Source organism: Dermacentor andersoni, chromosome 3 (assembly GCF_023375885.2).
Source record: "Dermacentor andersoni chromosome 3, qqDerAnde1_hic_scaffold, whole genome shotgun sequence".
Taxonomy (NCBI): domain Eukaryota; kingdom Metazoa; phylum Arthropoda; class Arachnida; order Ixodida; family Ixodidae; genus Dermacentor; species Dermacentor andersoni.
This window is the reverse complement of record NC_092816.1, coordinates 75,832,495-75,854,196: the sequence shown is the minus strand read 5'-3', so window position 1 is coordinate 75,854,196 and position 21,702 is coordinate 75,832,495. Positions and strand designations below refer to the sequence as shown.

General features: G+C 42.2%; 1 protein-coding gene across 1 annotated transcript in view; it reads right to left on the bottom strand.

Moving 5' to 3' along the window:
* Positions 1–21,702, bottom strand: part of LOC126544939 (uncharacterized) — a 43,134-nt gene continuing 21,432 nt past the window's right edge. Inside the window, exons 12-22 of the mRNA XM_050192497.3 lie at positions 20,366–20,443; positions 19,909–20,029; positions 18,519–18,583; positions 16,230–16,307; positions 15,816–15,936; positions 13,529–13,593; positions 11,862–11,939; positions 9,848–9,968; positions 7,016–7,086; positions 5,119–5,196; positions 1–193 (exon numbers count right to left, since the gene is read on the bottom strand). Of these exons, the coding sequence (XP_050048454.2) occupies positions 80–193; positions 5,119–5,196; positions 7,016–7,086; positions 9,848–9,968; positions 11,862–11,939; positions 13,529–13,593; positions 15,816–15,936; positions 16,230–16,307; positions 18,519–18,583; positions 19,909–20,029; positions 20,366–20,443 (990 nt within the window). The 3' untranslated portion in view covers positions 1–79. The remainder of the gene's footprint in view (positions 194–5,118; positions 5,197–7,015; positions 7,087–9,847; positions 9,969–11,861; positions 11,940–13,528; positions 13,594–15,815; positions 15,937–16,229; positions 16,308–18,518; positions 18,584–19,908; positions 20,030–20,365; positions 20,444–21,702) is intronic.

Here is a 21,702-nt window from a genome sequence, read left to right as displayed (position 1 = left end):
AAAGCATTCTGCTAACCTTTATTTCTTAAATGAAAGGGGGCGCAAAAATACATTCCGTCTTGCTTATTCGTGATGGAGCCTAGCTCTTCTTTGGACTTTCAGCAACGCATACTCCATCTTGGCAGACACCGTTAGGCCAACTTGTATGTTGTGTCAGACTGGGAACGGGTGATTTAACTTGGCCTTTTTGAAGCTGAAACGTGGAAAAAAGAAACGATGAAAATGTTACCATTTCCGAGCCCGTCGCAGGAATTTCAAAGACAAGAGCACAATATAAGAAGCTGACGTGAGAACCGTTGGACATTTAGGAAGATAATTAACTTATTTAGCTTTTTTTACTGTACGCAACCTTTAATAACTACTTTTCTACATTATATATTAGTAAAAGATAGTAAATAAATAAATAAATAAGACAGGTAAGGAGCGTACTGACAACGTACATCAGAGGTTTTGTAAACCTTGAACACCAATCCCAAATAATATGACCTTTTTTTGTGTTAGTCATCGATAAATTAACAGAAAATCACTGGTTAAGCAAGCGGCCGGCTTTTCTCGCTGCATGAGGAGCTTCAGTAACTGGCGCAACGTAGAGCCTATGGGGTCACTGAAACAGCTGTTCAAACAATTCGATACGCTGTCTTCAATATTGCTACGTTGTCTTGATGGTGAAAAAACAAACACTGCCATAACTATGAGTTAGGAATCTATATTTTAGTGGGCATACTTGTGCCAAAAAGGCAAGCAACCCTGAAATCACAATCATATTGGCTGTTTCAGTCGCCGGCCGTCGAATCCAATCCCTTGGGTTGAATTCATCGGCTATTTATACATGCCTCACAGTATATTCAAGAGTTATCGCTTATGCTCGCGTATACTTTCGAGAATCTACAACATTATCCTCTGAGCGTTACAATCGGATGAGACACACTTACTGCGCTGTAGAATTGCTGGCAATATTACAGAAATTACTGATTCTGAAGGTGCTTCGTGCATCTACTATAACGGATGCACGAAGCACAAACACACACACACACAAACGCTGACAAAAAGCAAGGTGAGGACGCGTAGGGATATGAACATAGTGGTTCCGTGCTGCTCTCCACTTGGCCGTAGCCAGTCCGTACAACCCTCCTGTGCGTTGCAGCCATCGGCATTACGTATAATTCACGCCTACATAAAGATATGGCCAACAAAAAGAAATAGATGATCGTTGAGTGTCGCTGGCTACCGTTGGCTATGGCCAAGTGAGTGCATATGAGAAGTTCTATAGCATCCACACGCCAAGTAACGTTGGCTTTTGAGAAGTTTTCTCTTGTGTGTGTGTGTGTGTGTGTGTGTGTGTGTGTGTGTGTGTGTGTGTGTGTGTGTGTGTGTGTGTGTGTGTGTGCGTGCGTGTGTGTGTGTGTGTGTGTGTGCGTGCGTGCGTGCGTGCGTGCGTGCGTGCGTGTGCGTGTGTGTTCTTTTATAACCAACCGTATTCTTTTATAATTATAATTGCTGCACAATTTTTTACCCCTAAACCAGAGTAGTACGGGAAGATTGCTAAACCACATCAAGTCACTGGCTTAGATTAGAAAGATAAAAATGGGCATAAACAAAAAGCGGAGAGGTTGACGAGGTGGTAACATCCGGTATGCACCCCTGTGGGCGGATGATAAAAATCGAGGAGAAAAGATACAGGACGAGAAAGAGAGAGTGCAAGATTATGAGGGGCGCACAACACATCTGCGAAGCCAAAAACACGCTGAAGTGTGTAGTCGCTCGCCCAGGCAACGACTACACACTTCAGGCTTTCTTCGACAGGACTCGTTGGAAGAGAGCACATAATCTTCTTTTCTGCCATCCAGAGAGGCCCCTTTCGGCTTATCTGCGCACGAAATAATCCTAGCTTGTGGAAAATTCCACTGCTCAATGAATGCCAGCACTGCAATCTTTATAGCTTGCATATACATCGTACTTTGATCAGGCGTAGAGTGCTGGTTGTTTAGGAGTACACAGATGTCGTAAATTACTTGCCGTAGTACGTGTCTGACTTGCTCCCCTCAATTACGTGGCACGCGCCTTCTGCCACCTAATCGTACTTCGTGCCATTTTTTAAATTTCCTCAGTCTGCACCGTCTTCATGGTCAAAAAACGCTTTGAACAAAGATTTTTTTGCCTTTAGCTATGCAAGAATGGAATATTTTACCTCCCGCATAGTAATAGCACGTAGTCCATCCATATTTCAGCAGTTCCTAAGACACAATTTCGGTCTTGCTGCTTAACGTGCTTTGGTTAATTTACTTTGCACCGTTTCCTTGCATTGTTTCTATTGGTTGTAATTTTAATCCTCGTGTTTGTATTTCACTGCATTATACAATCCAGTGGAGTTGTATGTTTTGTTACATGACATCCCACAACTATGTTTCTGACTTTATCTTTTGTATGTTCCCCCTATATGTAGCACACCGACAGAAGCCTTTTAACGTTTAATTAGTGATTATGGTGATAATGATGATGTCGACTTGCGACTGGCAGTTCATCAGTAGGTGTATCGAATGTCAAAGTAGTCGCAGCACGCTGCGACACTTCAACCATTTGTGTATAACATAGTGCAAGACATTATTCTAAACAGCCTTACCGACCTCCGTATCCGATGTGTCTTCAAATTGTGATTTGTGCGGTGCTGGAAGGGTAGAAAGTACAAGGGATGTAGGGCATCTGCTTCACAGCAGCCGTAGCTTGGCTGGAAGACTATCGGGGGCTACGTAGGCAATGCCGGACAACTTCAGTAGCTTCTTTGTGGGTCGAATTCTTCCTGACCATTTCTTTGGGGATGAAGGACTTGTTCTTAATTGAGGACAGTCTTTGGAAGGGGCGTCATGAGAACTGTAGCAGTTCAAGCACTTAAGGACGGTAGTACAGCGAGTGTCTTCTGTGCGGTTTTTCCCATGCCAGTGATACGCACCTGGGTTTGTAGACGCGGCATTCACGTATCGAAGTTTCAGGCACTTGGGGCACTGAAGAGGCTTTGAAAACACTGGGCAACTATGCTGCAAGGATAAGAAACTCGTTCCTCATTGGTGTCGAAGGCAGCGAGTGGTCGCAGGAAACAAACAGGTGATGCAAAGGCGTCCAACGTAGCGTTCATAATCTAGGAACTTCAGGCTGTACGCAGTAAGTCTAGATGGTGGAGTGTACATGCACACATGACCGTCCGCTACGTTGACCAACGATACATAATAAGATAAGTACCGAGCAGCTGCTCTATTAGACAAAGCGTAAATGAAACAATCTTGATATGTGTGGCGCCAAGCTCTTTCGTGTCGCAGAAGGTATTCGTGAACAATTTGCCGGATTGTCGAAGGTCCAGTTAAGGGTAGTTTCGACAGTGATTATTGATATCACTTAAGCCGAGTGCACAAATGTTGGCGTTGTCCGGCGTACTTTTAGCGTTTCGGATGTTCGTCAATGCTGTATGAAATTTATACATTCTCTATGCTTTCTATGACTTTATAAAATTGCAGATTTATTAGGCAAGTCTATTGCAGAGATGTCCTACTAAAAATTTTCTCCTGGCGTTCCAGCGTTGAATATCACACAAAATTTGGGAATTCCTGCACAACGTTGTGCGTACTTACTGGGAACATGTGCTCTTTTGGCGACTGTTTGATAGGCGCGTTTCTTTTTTGCCACAGAGTCACCGAAACACTTCTTCATTACCTTGAGAAAATGCTCGCTTGTTGTATTGTGTCTTCGTGATGTTCTAAGTAGATAAATGCGCTGTCAGTCAGAAAAGCAAACATCTCCGAGTCAGACAGCAAAGTTCAGCTGTTTCACTGGCTCACCCGTAGGCACTAGATCAGCCTGTCACTGACATATTCGCAGGTTTTCCCCTGCAAAGCCGCGCCGCTTCCTGTAGTGCTGTGCCGGTCCATGCTGTTTTGGATTTGGACCTTCTTTCCTCAGTCTTACTGAACGGTAATGACGCCAGTTCAGCAATCTTTCGTTGCAGCTCCGTCGCACGGCATGTACTGCGCCATACATCTCCAAACAGTCACATGTGAGAGGCGTTTATTGAACACACTTGAGAAGGGGCAAGCGATGTCATGCGACGTTAACTGAGATTCATTATTACCTATACAGCAAGTCAACCGTGCTTCTTCTAAATGTGCAGCAACTTTCATATCCTTAATAAAGGAATAGTGACATTGATGTAGAAGGAAAGACAGCCTGCAGATGGTGCCATCTGAAGCGACAACCTCTAACTATTCTTTTACCTTTTCATTCACTCGCGCAGATTAATTCCCCTTGTGTTTCTTTCCTTTCCCTGTTTAGTAAAGGTATCTCGTTTTTATTTCTTCTTCTTTTAATGTTATCGGTGACAATTACGTAAAAAAATTGCGCTAAGTTAATTTTTTTTTATCTAAAGCTGTTTTTTGATACTACGGTACTCATAGGCTATGTAGAAATTCTAGGTTGAGTGCTGTTAAGAACGGCCAGCTGCAGTGTAGAGTTTCGCCAACCAGTTGCGACTGTGGAGGCAACATCCCGGGAGCATCGCCGCCAACCTCTAGCCACGGCGTGACTAAGTCGACTTTGTGTCGATATCAATACGCGCATCCTCCACTCTCCGTCGCTTCAGCTAGGATGCGTTGTGACTGAAGGAGTTCAACGAAGCAGGCTTTGTGCGCAACACGACAAAGCGGACCTGATCTCCTACGGGCGGGGGAGCTGCCGCGGGAACGCCGACGGACACTCCTTCCCCCGCACCGACCAAGACGCAAGACAACGCGCTACCCGGAACGACTCCAATCTTGACAACGGATCACGAGCGATGGGATTGAAACCCCAATCATAACAGTGCGTCCCTAAGCTTTGCTTTCTACACCCAACTCCTGGATTTCGCTCTTTTGATTTATCTTATCCAGAAGATCCAAGGTACACTCATTCCTTGAATAACGCCGTTAAATATTATTCAGTTTAAGTCCGTATGGTTCACGAGCCTGTTGTATAATTTTCATACACACCCGACACTCTTTACGTAAAGTACGGTGAAGCAATGAAATGAATACGAATAAAGTCGTAGTACTACTTAAATACACAAATGCACAACATTATCATTCGCAGCATACTTACTATACACGGTTCTTTGTCTCTCAAGAATATTTCTTCGTCTTTTTCACACAGAAACATACACTGGTAGTAAATGTGACCCTAGAAAAAGGGAGCAAATTTCATACTTGACATTAAAGAAGTCGGAATACAAATTGCAATAATTTGCTTAGCAGGAAGCTTGCGAGAATGCTTCATGCAATACAGATGCAGATTTTCAGATAAAATGGTCAGCGTGACTGAATAATTAGCAAATTTGTTAGGCTTATCATGCCCAACAATTTGCCCAACAAATTGTTGGGCAAATTTGTTGCTTATAGTTATTGTTGCTCCGTGGGATGGGGATTGATTGTTTTGTTAAAAAGGCTAATTCTTCTTCAAACATATCAGTTTACAAGCTAAACAATGGCGTAATATAAGTATGGAATACGCTACTTTATTTTGGCTGCAACTGTGGCAAACCATCTAACAGGCGTTTAGATGGAAACATTCGGAAGTTCTAGACTCCTTTCAGAATTCCAGTTTATATACATTCTGAACGTTGCAACCCTGCCAGAAAAGCATTAATTTAAATCTTTCAGCACAACAGAGCGGGCTTGGGTACTGAAGTACTTACAGTGTAATAATACGGACTTTACTAGGTACTGTACGCACCTAATAACAGTCATACATGTGGACGACAAAATGGACACTTCCGCTGTTGAAAGCGCTCGAGATGTTATGAATGTACGGGAAAGGTTATTTAAAATCATCAATAACATTCTGACTATTTTCGTGCTGTATTCTAGCGATAAATGACGGAAAGCATTATGGACAACACATTTTTTAAGTCGCCGTCGCAATATGTCTATGAAACGGGCCTGCATGCTTATATATTTAACTCTATAATGACGTTATGCCGTGTGGAAACCCAAGTGAAAAAAAAAAGAAAGCTACAGGTCACTCCGTTGCCCAAATACACAAATACAATATTCGGAAGCTTTGTCCGCCCACATAAACAAACTTGTTTTCCCAACATCTATGGAAGAAACGCTAAGATTGTCCAGTTTCTGGGTCAGTAAACCTCTGGAATTTTCCATCTGCAGTGATCGAAATAAAGATGCTGCCAAAGTCCGGTGAGAGAACTCCCCTATATATTATATGAGAATCTTTAGAAATTCTTGCGCAAGAATGGACGCGCTCAGCTCATCGCCTTGCTCACAACTGCTGCTCGCCGTAAAACAAATTTGTAAATTTGTTTAAGGGACCACCCGAAGGAATAAGCTAAAAAGAGCGCAAAATTTACCAGAATCAAGCAGCATGCTTGCGTATTTTCTGAGTCATAAGAAGCTCTATTTCTCAGGTAAACCAGGGTCCTTGGATAACTACTATATGAAAGTGGTAAAAAACCCGACTTATTGACGCTAGCACCTTCGTTATTACGGAATACATTGTTAATTTATCTTGCAAGCTAATTAGTCTGATGATAGATGGTGGTTGCAGGTTCGAAGTCAGGCAGATTGCTTCACGCACTACTGTGTTGCCCTTTCGCAACATTAGTTGTCATTGTCTTCAACGTCGTCCTCCTCTTTAGCGTCGTCGTTTCGGTATGCGTTGTCGTATCAGCTATGAGTTCTTCAAACAAAGCGCATCCGTATGAGTGACGCTTGATTTTTTTCTCATTCTTTGTGCAATGTTTTTCTTTCAGCCTGCCTCTATAGATTCAGCCAGCCAGATAGATGCCTGCAGTGACTAATTTACTGGCATATCCATTACCTTGTCCCTTTCACACAGTTTAACCCGTATACTGAAAGTCAGGAACCACGCCTTAAATCTTTAAGACGGTTGTACTTACAACAGTAATTATCTGAGTGCCGACAATGTACCGGTACGCACACATTCTGAATAAACAATGAAAGATGCATGGATTTGTGATAAATACCTTGACCTTTTCCATCGTAGCGTTACAATCAGGGTTGCGATCCCATGGAGGAGGTGGCATTGTAGACATACCTGCGTGAAAATAAAACACGCCGTATTTAAACAGTCCCAGGCACCAGTATACTGCACATAATCTGCGCAGGATGGATCGTCCTTCATGTAGTACTTTAGACGAGGTACTAAACAAGCCATAGGACATAATTGTTATGTTCATTGCCATGCAATTGAATAAATATTTTTTAAATAAATATTATGCGTAACTATAAAACAATTTTTTTGGCTTTATAGCTGCCGGACAAAAGGGGTAGCATAAAATTTAGAGAGAAAAAATAAATCACGGGCCATTCGACTGCGGCGACGGTGGATTACCAGCTAAGCTATTGAGCATACGACATCGAGATGACTCAGAATTTATATCACAGGTAAGGGCAAATTTTATTTTTCTTGAGTGGTGACGACGGTCATCCCGAAGAAAGACACATGCACACACGCACTTTTATTTTGATTGGCGGTCTTGATCGGCGGCACACACACACGCACACACATATGCACACACGCACGCACGTACACACACACACACACACACACACACACACACACACATGTGCATATTTAATTCTTGATAGGTAGCACACAAACGCACACTAACATTTTAGTGATTACTGTGCCTTAGTCGGTAGCCTTAGTAGGACCATGTTCGTATAATACGCTTCATTCTATGCAAAAGCTTATACGTCTCATCACTTGGATGTGCACTTAATGTCCTGATCAGTGGTTATCATGATAAGTATGGACACATATTCTCGTGTCACATCTGTTATTTAATGCGTTACCATTTCTAAGTTAATCCAACGAGAAATTTCTCCTTCACGTAAGACAATGAATGGCTGATACCCCATTAAGCAGTGGATCATACCCTCGTAAGCAAGCAAAAAATAATTATTAGCTACCTGATCAGTCTACTGATCTTGAAAATGATGCCTGTCGATAACTACTGAGTGAGAATGCGTATCCAAGTGATGAGACGTATTAGCTTTTACAGACAACGAAGCGGTTTCGCGAAATATTCGGGAGTTGTGTATTTGCGCACGCAGATTTGTCGATGGACACGAAAAATCCACGGAAGCCTAGCCATAAACAGCTTCGCTAGAATAACCTGCGAACATAAATGAACTTATGCGTTTTACGTCTTGTGTGCTCCCTGTACGCTAAGGTGTTCACTGAAGAAAAGCCGACCTCTTCGTGCTTGAATGAATCCGTACCATACTGTTTACTTACTTTCTCGAATTGGTTATTTATTATTATTCTTTTTCCGTATGAGCAGTAAGCAATGTCACATTGGCGAATTTCGTTATTACGCTACAATAATGTCAGTTTTTTTTATCAGGATTGAGGCTCGGCATCGTAACTAGCAATTGTTCCCGCTTAGCGTCTGATATTCTGTCAGAGCAATTGCAAGCCAGGGAGTGTTTATGTGCCGAAGGATTTGGCCAGAAAGAATCAGTATGATTGAGGAAATCGGTTCTCCTTAGTACCCAGTATATGCAGCCAACACGAAATGATGCGGCGGAGGGCACACGGGAGCATCTGCCGCCTTGACCGCAAATCGTGTTTGCTAAAACTGATATGTTTACTCCACAACTACAAATACCAAAGAAAGTGGGTGAGAGGACAGGTGTCCCCATAGCCCAATTAGTAGAGCGTCACGTACGGTATGCGGAGGGTTCTATTCCGAGCATGGCCGAGTAGTTTTTTTTTTTCGCTTTTGTGATCACTACTTTCACTTTCCAGTAGTTAGAGAGCTGGGCTAGTTGGAATGAATGCGTACTTGATGTCGGCGCAGAAATACGACGGCAATACGAAAAAAAAGGACACAGGAGGAACGCTCGTCCAGTGTCCTCTTGTAGCCGTCGTTTTTGTGGGTTGATTTCAAGTATACTTAGACATTTCTGCACTTCAGTTAAATAACACGTTTCACTTTCCCCTGTGCTTTTTGTAGCTTTTCTGTTCGTTGGTCTCATGCAGAAATTGACTTATATGAGCCACAAAGCCATCCACGCAATGAGTAGGTCACACGTTCTGGCCGCTTTTCAGATGCCCGGATTTAAGCCCATTCACACCACCTGTAAGCGGTTCCTTCTCTGTTAGGTATTACTGGAACAGTGCCTTGCTTTTGTACCCAAAAATATCAATGTACCATTTTTTTACACCTTTGCTGTGGTGACCACTGTTTTTGTGACTTAGGAACTATGCTCTCGCTCGTTGCGTGACGTTCGGTTTCTGCTTCACTGCAGACTAAAAGTGCAACCTTCCTTAAACGCCCCTACATTTAGTACGTTTTGTCGTACTATCAGTTTTAGCGCAATGTAAGGCTCACTTCGCGATGACATGACATTCACGTGGCCAGACGTAGGTTGTATGTGCACCGAATGTGCCTTTGTGCTTTCACTGTCACTCTATAGTTGTGTTTTGCATAAACACTATTTGTTTGTGAAGACTTCCGTACTTCATATAACAGTACGCACTCTCGAACCGTAGTTTGGGGATGTTTTCCACTTATTGGTTTTGCGCTTATTAACCAGGAAAGCAAAATGCAGCTTTTATACCTTGCAGATGTTCTTGCACTTGGAAGTCATACATGTTTTAAGCGTAGCATCACTCTTTGGGAGCATGCAACTATATATTTTGTACGCTCCTCTAACTATCACTCAAAGCACACGTTATGTGCTTTTCACAATATTAAACTGCCGAGGCTACCTTGCGTTAAATTGTTCAAAATGCTCTGGAGACTAATCTGCTAGAACAAATAACAGAACGGAGTAATTGATCCTACCTATGCTCGGCGTAGTCTTCCTCTTTTTGGGAACGCACTTTCCATCGTTGCAGACACCCCTAGGGGCTTTGCCTCTTTTCGTGGATCTTTTGGGGATGGATGGAGATTGAACATCTGGAAGCTTAATTGATTCATTAAAGAAAACAGTTAAGGATGTATAAATAAGCTACAACAATAGACGGCTACAGGCTCCGCGAACATTTTTCTGGAATAGCAAGGTTTATTCAGCATGCCGAATGATATAGAACACTTTAGAGGCTACGCAATTAAGCTAGTAGCTTCAAGCGTAACTTTCCCTTACACAGGAGTCTATTTCTGAAATGGCAAATTGGGTTAATGTTAAGAGGACACAAAAAAGAACCCTCATGAAGTTACGTTTAAATGTGAGCGCACTCATACACGTTCACACCCACACGGGTGAAAGCAAAAATATTAGTGCTATATTGTCCAGTAAAGATTGGAAAGAATGAGCAATAGGGATGAAAGTTCTTGTAAAACACGTTAGAAGGCACACATAACGATGGACTCTGCGTTGCCTTAGCCTGCACCAGATAAATTATGACTGAACACGGTGTCACAGTCAGAGGTTGTTACGTTTTTGTATTGTCACGTTGTATATGTCATTGTGCTTTTTGTTTGTGATCACTCCACCTTGTTATCATTATTTTCTTTCGTTTCAGTGCGAGACGCACTCACCGTATCACGTTACGGCACACGTAATACATGGCGAGTTCTGTAGCTAAAGAATGCGTCCTGTATAAACATGTATTACGAGCACTGCGAATACTGCAGTACGTTCTCGAATCAGCGCAAGTGCCGTCGATGATCAGAAACTTACGATGACGCTTATATAAATAGCAGGCAAGTTCACCGTGTCCGAGCAGTACTTTGCTGGCACAAATTTGCCCTTTATGAGAAACACCCGTCATAATTATGCGAACATTTATACCAAGCAAACAATTATTCTTAAACAATGTAAGATCACCACTATGCCATGTCTGCAATGTACGCAAAGACAGTGTTTGCGTAGCGCATGAAAGTAGGAAAGGAAGGACAGAGACGAGTAAAGAGCGCTAACTTCCAACTGATCTCTGTTTGCGTACGAGCAACATATATGTGCGCGACAAACAGAAAGGCACACAGAAAAGGGGGGATACGCAGAACCAGCACATCATAGATTAGTCAAATCACTTCACGTGCCTACGATTGCCCTACGCTGGGCCAGGTAATCTCGCTCAGGTCGTGACAGAGCCCCATAAGGGGTGCTTAAGCAGCGGTCACCTAGATTGCGAATGTACTCCGCTTCTATTACTACTCGACGGTTTAACTGCTTTACGCAAACACCGCCGTTATGTACCACGACCAAGTCGCCCCAAGCCTCTACCCAAATATGCAAAGATGTATTATAAGTTATACTGCGCTTGTAAATTATTTGCGACTGAAAGAACAGCCCCACTGTGCGCTCTGAAAATTCAACTAAGACCGTCATCACTTGAGCTGCAAAACATACTAGGCCCACGGACAAACGCTGCCCGCGCATATCGCTCAACGAAGGCATTTTTTAAACTTGCTCAGAGACAGTGGTGTGAACGACATACTTTAGCTTGTTGAGCATTATGAAGCATTGTGGTGTGTTTGGTGTGCTCTTATGTGTCTGTGACGATGCACTTTGCCCGTCATTTCGTTTATCAGCATTCTCATCTGAGGTAGCACTCTAAACAAACCTCTCCAGCATTCGTTAAATAACCCTCTCTTCCTCCTCGTGTTCTGTAGAGTGTATTGAAAAGCGATTGTGAGGGCTTCAGATTTCACGTAAATCAGCTTTCATAATGCGCTGTATCACTGCTCTTACAATCAAGTAATCTCAAGGCGTGATATGTGGATTATTTTAATTTGTTCTGTTCCCTCTGCCGCATATTTTAAAGACACTGAGAAGGAGCATTAGTTTTTGAAAGAAAAGCTTAACTCAATTTAGCATAGAAAATAAAGAAAAGCGTAAGTGGCGCGTACTTACAATACACCTTTCATTGTTCTTCAAGGATATCTCTTCATCTCCTTCACACACGAACGTGCAGTTGCGATATCGGTATTTCTAGAAATGCCGCAAAAGTAACTTTAAGTATCAATAGAAACAAGCAAACGCGCAACTAAAAGGTTTGTTATATTAAAACCAAAATCTTTCTTGGCATGCTTAAAGCTTAGTTGATGATTTTTGAAGTAGACTTAGAGGCAGCGACCGATTACATTGCTGGGAAAAAGAATGGGTCAGGAGGTTCCGAAATCTTATTATATCCTAGAGGCCGATTCAAAGGCATTGAGGAACATGACATATAATAACCATGCCTACATAGCACACGACGAAAGTTCATACAAACTTATACGGTGCATAAGCTTCAGGTAAACTAAAACAGAAGAAATTGCCGCATCGCACATAATTCCTTTTGTCAGTGGTGAACACCTTTTATTGCTGAAGCTGTAACCGCATTCATGCGCTGTACACAATTCTTGCTCTGTGCCTTTACAGTGCGAGGCCACGCAAGCACCCCGATTTTGCAAACCCGGACTTATGTAATTGAAAATAAAGTTCACTATTTCCTTCTCAGTGACGAATTCAATCAACAATTAAGCTTTAATTGCGCGCGTCTATGCATGACCTCCACTGCAGCAAGATAAGCACAAACAAAACACAAGTAAGCAAAATAACAATTACGAGAGGGTGGAGGTAGCGAGTACTGTGCTACCGAACGCTGCGGTCACAGGTTGCAAGCTTCATTCTTGAGATGGACGTGCAAGGACACGTCCGTTGCGCAAAAATTTACTAAAGTGAAATGTGGCGCTGGTGTCCACATGGGAGCTGCAGGAAGGGTGGTTCAGGCAGCGTGGGAAAGATGGGGGTAGAGTATGAGTTTGCATAATGTTCGTCCTTATGACTTAAGTTAAGCGGTTTCATGACTTTGCAAAGCGATGAATTTCAACAATGTACTGTGTTACAAATGCCACAACCCGCAGTGATAACGTGCGCGCGCAGAGCCTTTGCCTTGCGGATCAAATAAAGATGGATTGCAATAAATGCAGATAAAGTTTAGTAAACAAAGCCACAAGAAGGCTTTAGGTCCCAAACGTGAAGGTCAAACAAATTCATGTTCTAACGTTCATTCAGATAACAGTTGAACCTGTGCGAGAGTTATCGAGAAAAAGAAATTAATTTGCAACTCAATGTAGACAACAAAACCAGTCTTGGGCGAGTTGGTCACGTTTCCGTTTAAGCTTCCGTTTATGACGATCTCAACTACTCGCAATGGAACGCACCCTTACGAGCGTATGTGCGTATGTCGTATGGCTGGTAGCCCTTGTGCTCGTCACACGCTAATGAACAGCTAGCCGCGTAAGTTGACTCGCATGTGTAGCGATATTCCTAAGCGATGCTTCGTGTGGTGAAGCCCGAACTCATACAAGCCACGGTGTTAAGAAAAGATACGATGCAGATTACTGCGCAAGGCGTTACGACTTGAAGGGACCGGATCGAGTCACGAAAGCTAGTCCAGAATGCTATACTCTATAGCCCAAGGTAGAGAACGGTACTATACTCCGGTGCACTCGTTAACACTACTGGTCCATTGAGGCCCATACACTTTTTGAACTTGCATAAAAGGAATTAAGAAGAAACATTAATATACGTACACTCAGCTTGTTCCTCCAAGATTTGCAATCCGGGTTCGTTTCACGGGGTGGTTCTGGCCTTGCAGCTAGCAGAACGTTAGGAGGGAAAATCAAACAAAGAAAAATTATGGACGAACTACTTTAGAAATTTTAGGCACATTTATTAGCTTTAGAAAACGATCCACGGCGGAAAAGAAGGTGAGGTGGCGACGGGAGGGAATGCCCGGCGCCGTGCGTATAGATATAAACGAAGTTTTCTTCAATGGCTACGTACTCTGCTTCGTGCAACACAGAAATGTGTGTTTGTCTTAGGGGCACGAAGTAAAACTGAGGAGAAAATTTCAATGAGGCAGTGGTCTCGATCATAAGGAAGTGTGCGGGAAATATATGTATTTGTAAGCGGCAACGAGACAACCGGAATGGGCGTGCAGAGTGTATTGCGGTAATCTTGTGCGGACTGAAGAATTTTTCAACACTCAAGCTTTCATCATATCTATTCGATGGTTAGATGATGTGCACCCTATGGTAATTTACCAGCCGTGACAGTTTGGCGTTTACTTTTGCTTCGGAAATCACTTATGACCAAGGAAACAGCCCGATCTTGCTGCTTGTTCGATTGTTCGCTCACTGTTTGTCACTCTCGGCTTTTGGCACGGCATGCGCATATATGCGGACCTGAACAAAGAACCAAACGGCACGATAACAAAGACACCATAACGTAAGACGATTACGATATAACGTCGAAGCCACGAACAACGACGACGATGATGCACTGGATTGTGGGCCAGCGACGACGGCGGCATTATTACGAATATGAGGCCACGACGCTGACAATGCCAGTTATGACAACCGTGAATGCGTGGTGGCGACTAGCACGAAAGATGAGTGTGGTATGGTGTCAACTACACCAAGAAAATAAGGACGAATAAGATGTTAGGACCGCTACGGCAAATGCACGACGACTATAAAGATATGATAATGGCGTTGACATGACGACGGTAGCAAAAGAACGACGATGCCAGCACAATGACGACGATAGCGGCAACTTACGTAGAGGACAGTACATTATTGACAACCTTATATTACAGTAACCACGTAAGGCTCACAAGATCAAGTCTAAAGCTCTATATCATGGAGTGGGAGGCTCGTAACTGCCATTCACAGTGTTCGAGTTAAGGAATTACGCAGCTACGGGAGTGTGGGGACTTCATTGAGATAAGTTTCAATTCAAGCGATACAAGTTTTAATGTAGTTATGCAGTGAATGATGCACAAATCACTATATTTTTTTTTAACTTGGCAAGATCAGGGCACAAGTAAATGTCTCATGGGAGTCGTGTTTCACTAAAAAAATTAGACAAATAATGAAGACGACGAAACAGAATTGCTACAATGACTAGCAGAAAAATGAATCACGAATAAAGATACTGCCGCTCTTTGCAGCTACTTTAACCTATCTATTTATTTATTTATTTTCAATACTGCCAGTTCCATCAGGGACCATAGCAGGTGCGCATAGAAAAATGAAATACATGGTAATAAAAGTGCACCTGGCTATATTTTGAGGAATAAATCGCAGTGACGCTTACCTAGATGCCGACGATATACACATGCTCTGTGTTCGCTGTGAATTACGAAAAAATGTTGCTTCCGTAGCGGATTGCTTCTTTGTATAGCCAAGAATGATTCAATACAAAGTAGGATGCAAGCAACAACATGCAACGTACTGCAAAAGAGCGTGATCTGAATCCATGCAATGGATGATGTGAGTATTTGCATTATTTTTTATAAATATGCATAGGACGAGGCACATCATATGTGCCCTCACAGCTATAAATACGTAGATTTTTCAGAAGACCATTGCTGCAATTTACTAAAATACCTTAGAGCGAAATAGAATTTCTTCCTGAACACTTTACGACTATTTATTGTTTATCTAGCCTTGTTTAAAAAAATAAGTACTTCTTATGGCGAAAAGAAGGAGAGAAACAAATTGTGCTAGTATAGGACTCGTTAGGTATAGCGACATGCTTGGCATTCTACTCCAGGTGAGATGGCGATGGATAAAAGCAAGGGAGTGAGAAAAAAATACATTACACCGATAGAAGTAGGCCCCTACCGAGGCGTGAAATGCGCTTGCGCAAAATATATTCACGAAGTCTCCTTCGAAGTCTCAAAATATATTTACAAAGTTACGAAGTCTCGTAAGGTGTCCCACTAAGCCCTGTATTTCTTGCGGAATACAGGGCTTAGTGGTGCACCTTACTGGGACCCTGTACAAGAGGGCAAAACGAGAGAGCCAAACATACTTTTTTGAGGTGGACCCCCACCGGGAAGAACGCATTTTCCCTCTTTACAGACTCCCGTAACAAAAGCGGCCACGCTTCCTTGTGATGAAGTTGAAATGGCGGTTGGGGACTGGCCTTGAAGCTGTAAGTGCGGAAATCATAAAAAGAAAAAGAAAACACACCTACAATGTGACAGGTAAGTGAACAATGTGCATGTTGCAATCCTTTAGATAAGAGGATAAGTTTGTCTTCTTGTTTAGGTTGCTAGTGTACCGCAAAATGGAGCGCTATAATTTCACACGGAAGCCCGCACTCGACAGACGCCGCTGTAGTCAGCAAAGTGCGTCATTTGTGCCCGAATGCCTAACGTGCGTGTAGATTGAGCAACAATGTGCTATCGGTGTAAAGAACGTGAAAGTAAAAATGCATACTTACTGTGCACTTCTCACTTTTGTTCAAACGAAATGCTTCGTCCTTTTCACAAATAAATGAACAGTTCTGAAAAACGTATTCCTGTGAAAAAGAAAAAAAAAAAAGGCGAAATTGTCGTTTCAAAATGTCACCAATTTCCAGTTCCCAGTAAATTTCCAACACATCTTAAAAACAGGAGTTGAAATTTTTTCCGCACAGGACACCGAGGACGCAATCCCTAATCACTGTTCCAAGCTATGTTTTCTGGGTAGGACGAAATTTAGCAAGCCAACTGATACTCCTGATGGAGACTAAGACTAGTCGCTGCAGTTTGATTAGAGCTTTGAACGTTTGTTTAGAATAATTGATTGATTGATTGATTGATTGATTGATTGATTGATTGATTGATTGATTGATTGATTGATTGATTGATTGATTGATTGATTGATTGATCACTAATTTGTGTTCCTCGCAATCGGCAGGCTTAATATACTGCGAGATAGTAAAGAGTTGGGATGTAGTAGTCATATCAATATCGATGAACGTCCCCCTGTATCGATGATGATGCGATAATTATTCCCCGCTCTTTCTAGCTTATAAGAGAGCGCGTCGCCTGACAGATTCTCCAAGTAAACCTGGAAACACAGTTTTGTGACGAACAGCATGTGTGTGCTGCCGACAAACGCGAACGCCCCGCTTTCTTACGACGCATACCAAGTTCGGAACGTGCATATGTAAACGGTGTGTGTGAGGGGAGGGGCGGGAGGTTGATTGCCTTCGTGCCAGATGAACCAGAACCCACAAATTATCTGACTCACCTTAAACGAATCCTTAGCACATAGATAACACAGACTGACTATTTTCAAACTCCAAAGTTAACTTACACCTTCACACGCGTCACAATACCAGGTCGTTGAGTTTTATTTTGAGATTTACTAATTACCTACGGCCTTTACACTGATGATGTCTTAGTGGTATAGACGTTATTAGCTCTAGTTCAGGACTGTAGCATTGTTTTGACGATTTTTATGCAGAAAATTGATTTTTTAATGTGAAGCGAGAGCACTGGAAATCACCCGCGTGACCTTGGTGAGAGCTTCCGATATAATGTTTTCAATTTAAACAATAAATTCAAAATTGCAGGTATTTCTTCTGTCGTTACGGCAACTTAACGCCAGTTTTGATCAATCTGGCTGCGACGTTGGGAACGCAATATGAAAACCGAGCATAAGCTGGGAGAAGCTTAGGAAGTATAGGCCCTTGCTGCTCTACTAAGGCCAATAAGATACATTAATGTGCTAAGTTTTTCGCCTTTCAGTCACGGTAATGTTGCCACCAATAGTCGCTGTGATCAACCATGTGCGGTATTTAAGGTGGCTTCTCATGATGACATCTGGTGCGCGGGCTCAAATTTAGAGATGAAAATGCTCGCGTTTGAATATAGTGTGACACCCACCAATTGAACGTAGTTCTATGATATGAAACTGGGACTTTCTGCCACGTAATGTTTTTGTGGCTCTCCAAACGCAACATTAAGGAAGGAGAAGGAAACGGCTACGCTTGTACGCAAATAACAGCTGAAAATTTATTGTGAGGCACCGATTTTTATACAAAAAACTAGCTCGCGTTGAAACTTCACAACACAAGCACCAATATGCACCTGATTAGTTAACTCTAGACCAGCTGTGAAGCCAAGAATGTCACCATAAACAAATATGGTGAAAAACACTTGTTATAAGTGCATATAGCTCCGTCCTGCATGACATTTTCCCTCATTTTAATCTGAGTTCTGTTACTATTTAATAAATAATCAATCATATAATCTATTAATTGGTACCACAACCGGCGGGACCATTAAGATGTGTTAGCAGGATGGGTTACAGAGTAACGAGAAATATAGCATAATGCTACAATTACTGCTCCTTTCGGGCAGAAAACCAGGAATGTGTCATTGTTGAATTGCTTGGAATTGATCCTTGTATTTGTTTCGCCAGTCGTCGCGCCCACTAAATGCCACAAAAGCCGGTACCGTATAGCTTTTCTATGTTCGAATAGACTAATGCTCGGCAGGAGTTTGCAACAATATAAAACACTCTGCACAATTTGGACCGGGCGCACACTATGACTGGGGACTTCGGAAATAAGTTAACTTCAGCGATTGTATTGAACAGGAAGTAATTATGCTGAACAGTTCGCAAGAGCGGACATACGCTACTGTTGTTGATGTTGAACATATTACTGACAAAGGTGGCGAATCAATGCCAACTCCACTCGCCAAGTAAAAGCTATAAGAAGTTGGCCCTAGATACTTACGCCAGAACTGGGACGATTACAATCCGGGTTAATGTCACTTGGTGGTCCGGGCAATGGAAACTTTGCTAAGCGAAAACAATGGAAAAGTTACACGATGTTACGCATTTGCAAGTGGTCCACGAGTGATGGCGAGGAATTAGTGTTTTGTGAATGGGTTCACTTTCGCGATGGTCTAGGATGACAAAGCAATATATTTCGGTGTTCCGCTTAGGCCGATCATGCTTATGGCTTCATTTGGACTAGGCTCATTGTTTATTTTACGAGTGCAACTTCAGCTTACTAACCATTTCAGTTTAAAATTCTACATGTCATTGCTTAGTTGTTTTTAGGCAAAGCGTTTCTTTTTTTTTTTATCTAATCCTTCAGGAGCTTGGTTTACGTGAGAAGGAAGAGTATTGTTTCTTACAAAATGGAAAACTTGTATAGCCTTGAATGTTGACCGAGAAAACCGGGCCAGTGAGCGCACACGTGTTCTGCGTAATCAAACGATAAAGCACGCCTTAAAGCGTCCTCCCCCCCCCCCCCCCCCCCCCCATAGAATGTTGACTGATATGTATATCTAAAGCATGCGTATGTTATAATAAGACAGGCTTTAATATTGAAGGGTTTTTATGTATCTGGGCTACCTGTTTCTACGTCAACTGGGTATGTGCCAGCGCATGCCCCAGCCTAACAGTCACGCAGTTTTCACCGTCACTGTTGTGCCAATGGTTGCACCACATAAAACCTGTATTTATAATGTTTGCCTTACAGATACTTCTAAAGCACACCAACTTCTTTACCAAAGAGCGCATGATCTCCAATGGCTTCTTTGATTTTCCCGCATTTTTTTTCTTGTCCTTTGGTCTACAACATTCTATGGTCACCGCGTATGGGTCATTAGGTAGGCTCCCATGCTGCACCAATATCGCACAATGGGCATGGGCCACTCAGCCGCTATGACAGAAGGCTCGTAGAAGCCTCAATTGTAGTGAGCTATGTGTCGTAGTTCTAAGTTCCCATACACCTCTAATCAACATTATTCACATGACAAGCGTCATACACCACCTTCGCCCTTGTGACGCAGGCAGCTAACAGCTACAGGCGACAAGGCCAGGTGCTTGTCATCCACGGCTCGCTGCAATCTCACTAACCCATATAAGCTTCGCGTCGTTAATATCGCAGCATTGAGTTGGATATGCGTGCTATTGGTTCACTATAGTTACAGTTCCAGTTTTTCAAAGCTTCGTGTGAAATCTAGATTTCTAAGTTTTGTTACCGCATTAGCACTTCATGTGCAACGCATATCTTAAAAGTACACAAGCTTACGCTAGGGAACATGCCCTTCCCTTTGTAAAAATAATAGCGCACATTCTCTACAGGAAAGAAGAGACAGCATAATAGGCCTTACGCATTTGCGGCGTTATCTCGTTCTGTTGAACACATCTACCGGCTAGGCAGACACCCATGTCTACACTACCAAGAGCTCCATTTAGGCCATTTCTTGTAGGCGATTGTGGTGTTGCTTGAAGCTGAAATTTTGGACACAAGAAAATGACAATGAACACAACAAGCACCATTGTTTTCTTTTAATTTGAATGTAGATGAGTAGAAAGGCCACACGTATTGTTTTTATTATCAGCATCTGCAATTCGAGGTATATTCAGCAGTTTTTTCAGTTGAATATATATGAGGGAATAACTGGTATTGGTTGCTTGAACTTACTGTATTCTCACATAGGCGTTTCTGATAAAACTATAGAATCAAGGAATAACTACACCATAAGAATACGAAGGATACTCGTTAGGGCGATAAACAAGGAACTTTTAAAGTGTACTGCAGCAAAATATTAGTTAAACCACACTTACGACACAAGATTGCCGATTCCTCAACTGTACTTCTTCGTCTCCTTCGCAGATAAACGTACAGTTATGATAAAGATAATTCTGAAAAATAAAATATGAAAGCACTAAAGCTTGCAACAAACATGCCACAGTACTATCCATATTTTACAGTGAAAATTGCATACTTCAAGTACAGGAATACTAATTGTATTAATAGGCTTGGTTTTTCAATTTACGCAGATTGAAAAAGTAGTCACCCGTAACAGATAGAAACTCACGTTGAAGCACGTTGCCACATTGAAGCAGAGAACCATTGAAACAATATCTATGTAGAAGTAATATTAAGTTCACCTCAATTTTTGAGGTATCCACCCTTGAAACGTTCCAAGAGGTGCACTGGTGTTCTAGTTCATTGTTTCCCAAAGGCCTTCCTCAAGTAGCTCGGGGTGACCTTAAACAGGACGCTGATGCAATTTCTAGCAGATTTTGCAAGCTAGTGCTTCGAAAGAACTTGCACTACCCAGACATGGCTTCGCTAATGCTCACCTTGAATATTCACAATTGCAGCATGCCCTATGTAGTGAATAGCTGAAAATGTTTTGGTGAGTATATTAATTAGCTGTATGGACATTGTGATTTCTCAAGCAAAAATGATCGCTCATTTCAGAGGTAACTCTTTTGAAATGGCCTAATCGCGGTATACGTTCTGTGCGGTGTTTCAAAAGTTTATTCGAAAAAAAGGTGTCCTTAGTATACGATGTAGGAACAGTTGCCTCCTGGTAGAAGAGATTCTGTGCTTTACAATTTGTTAGCCTTGAGCACTGCAGGGAAAAGCGACAGAGGGATAACGGTGTATGAAATGCAGGAAGGTTAACTCTAGCTCGTTACCCTGCACTGAGGTAAGGAGAGGTAAATATATTTGAGAAGGAAAGTCCATTGTTGATGTCCCCAACGTAGTGAAAGTTCTCTGTTCATGTGGCAGCTAATGTGCTTAATCCTGGCCATAAGAACTATTGTAAACATTATCAGTGGAATACGAGCGCTTTTCAGTGGAAGCCTTACCTCAAGACCTTGTATTGAAATATATGGAAATGCGGAACTTGTTTGCTCGGCATCGAGTACGCTAAATTTGATAACGCTTGTTGAATAAAAAGAAAAAGTGAATTATACCAACTGTGGCCAGCAGATTTTTTAAAAGATCAACTATTTTGACAGATATTGTTGGAAATCACAAAAAAATAAGAAAAAGGCGGAGTATGTTAGTGGTCTTGTAAGTCAGCAACAAAGAAAATAACGCGCGCAATTCTGTAAACTGTACGTAGTACTTAGATATACATTTATCTGTGAGTAGGACTTCTACG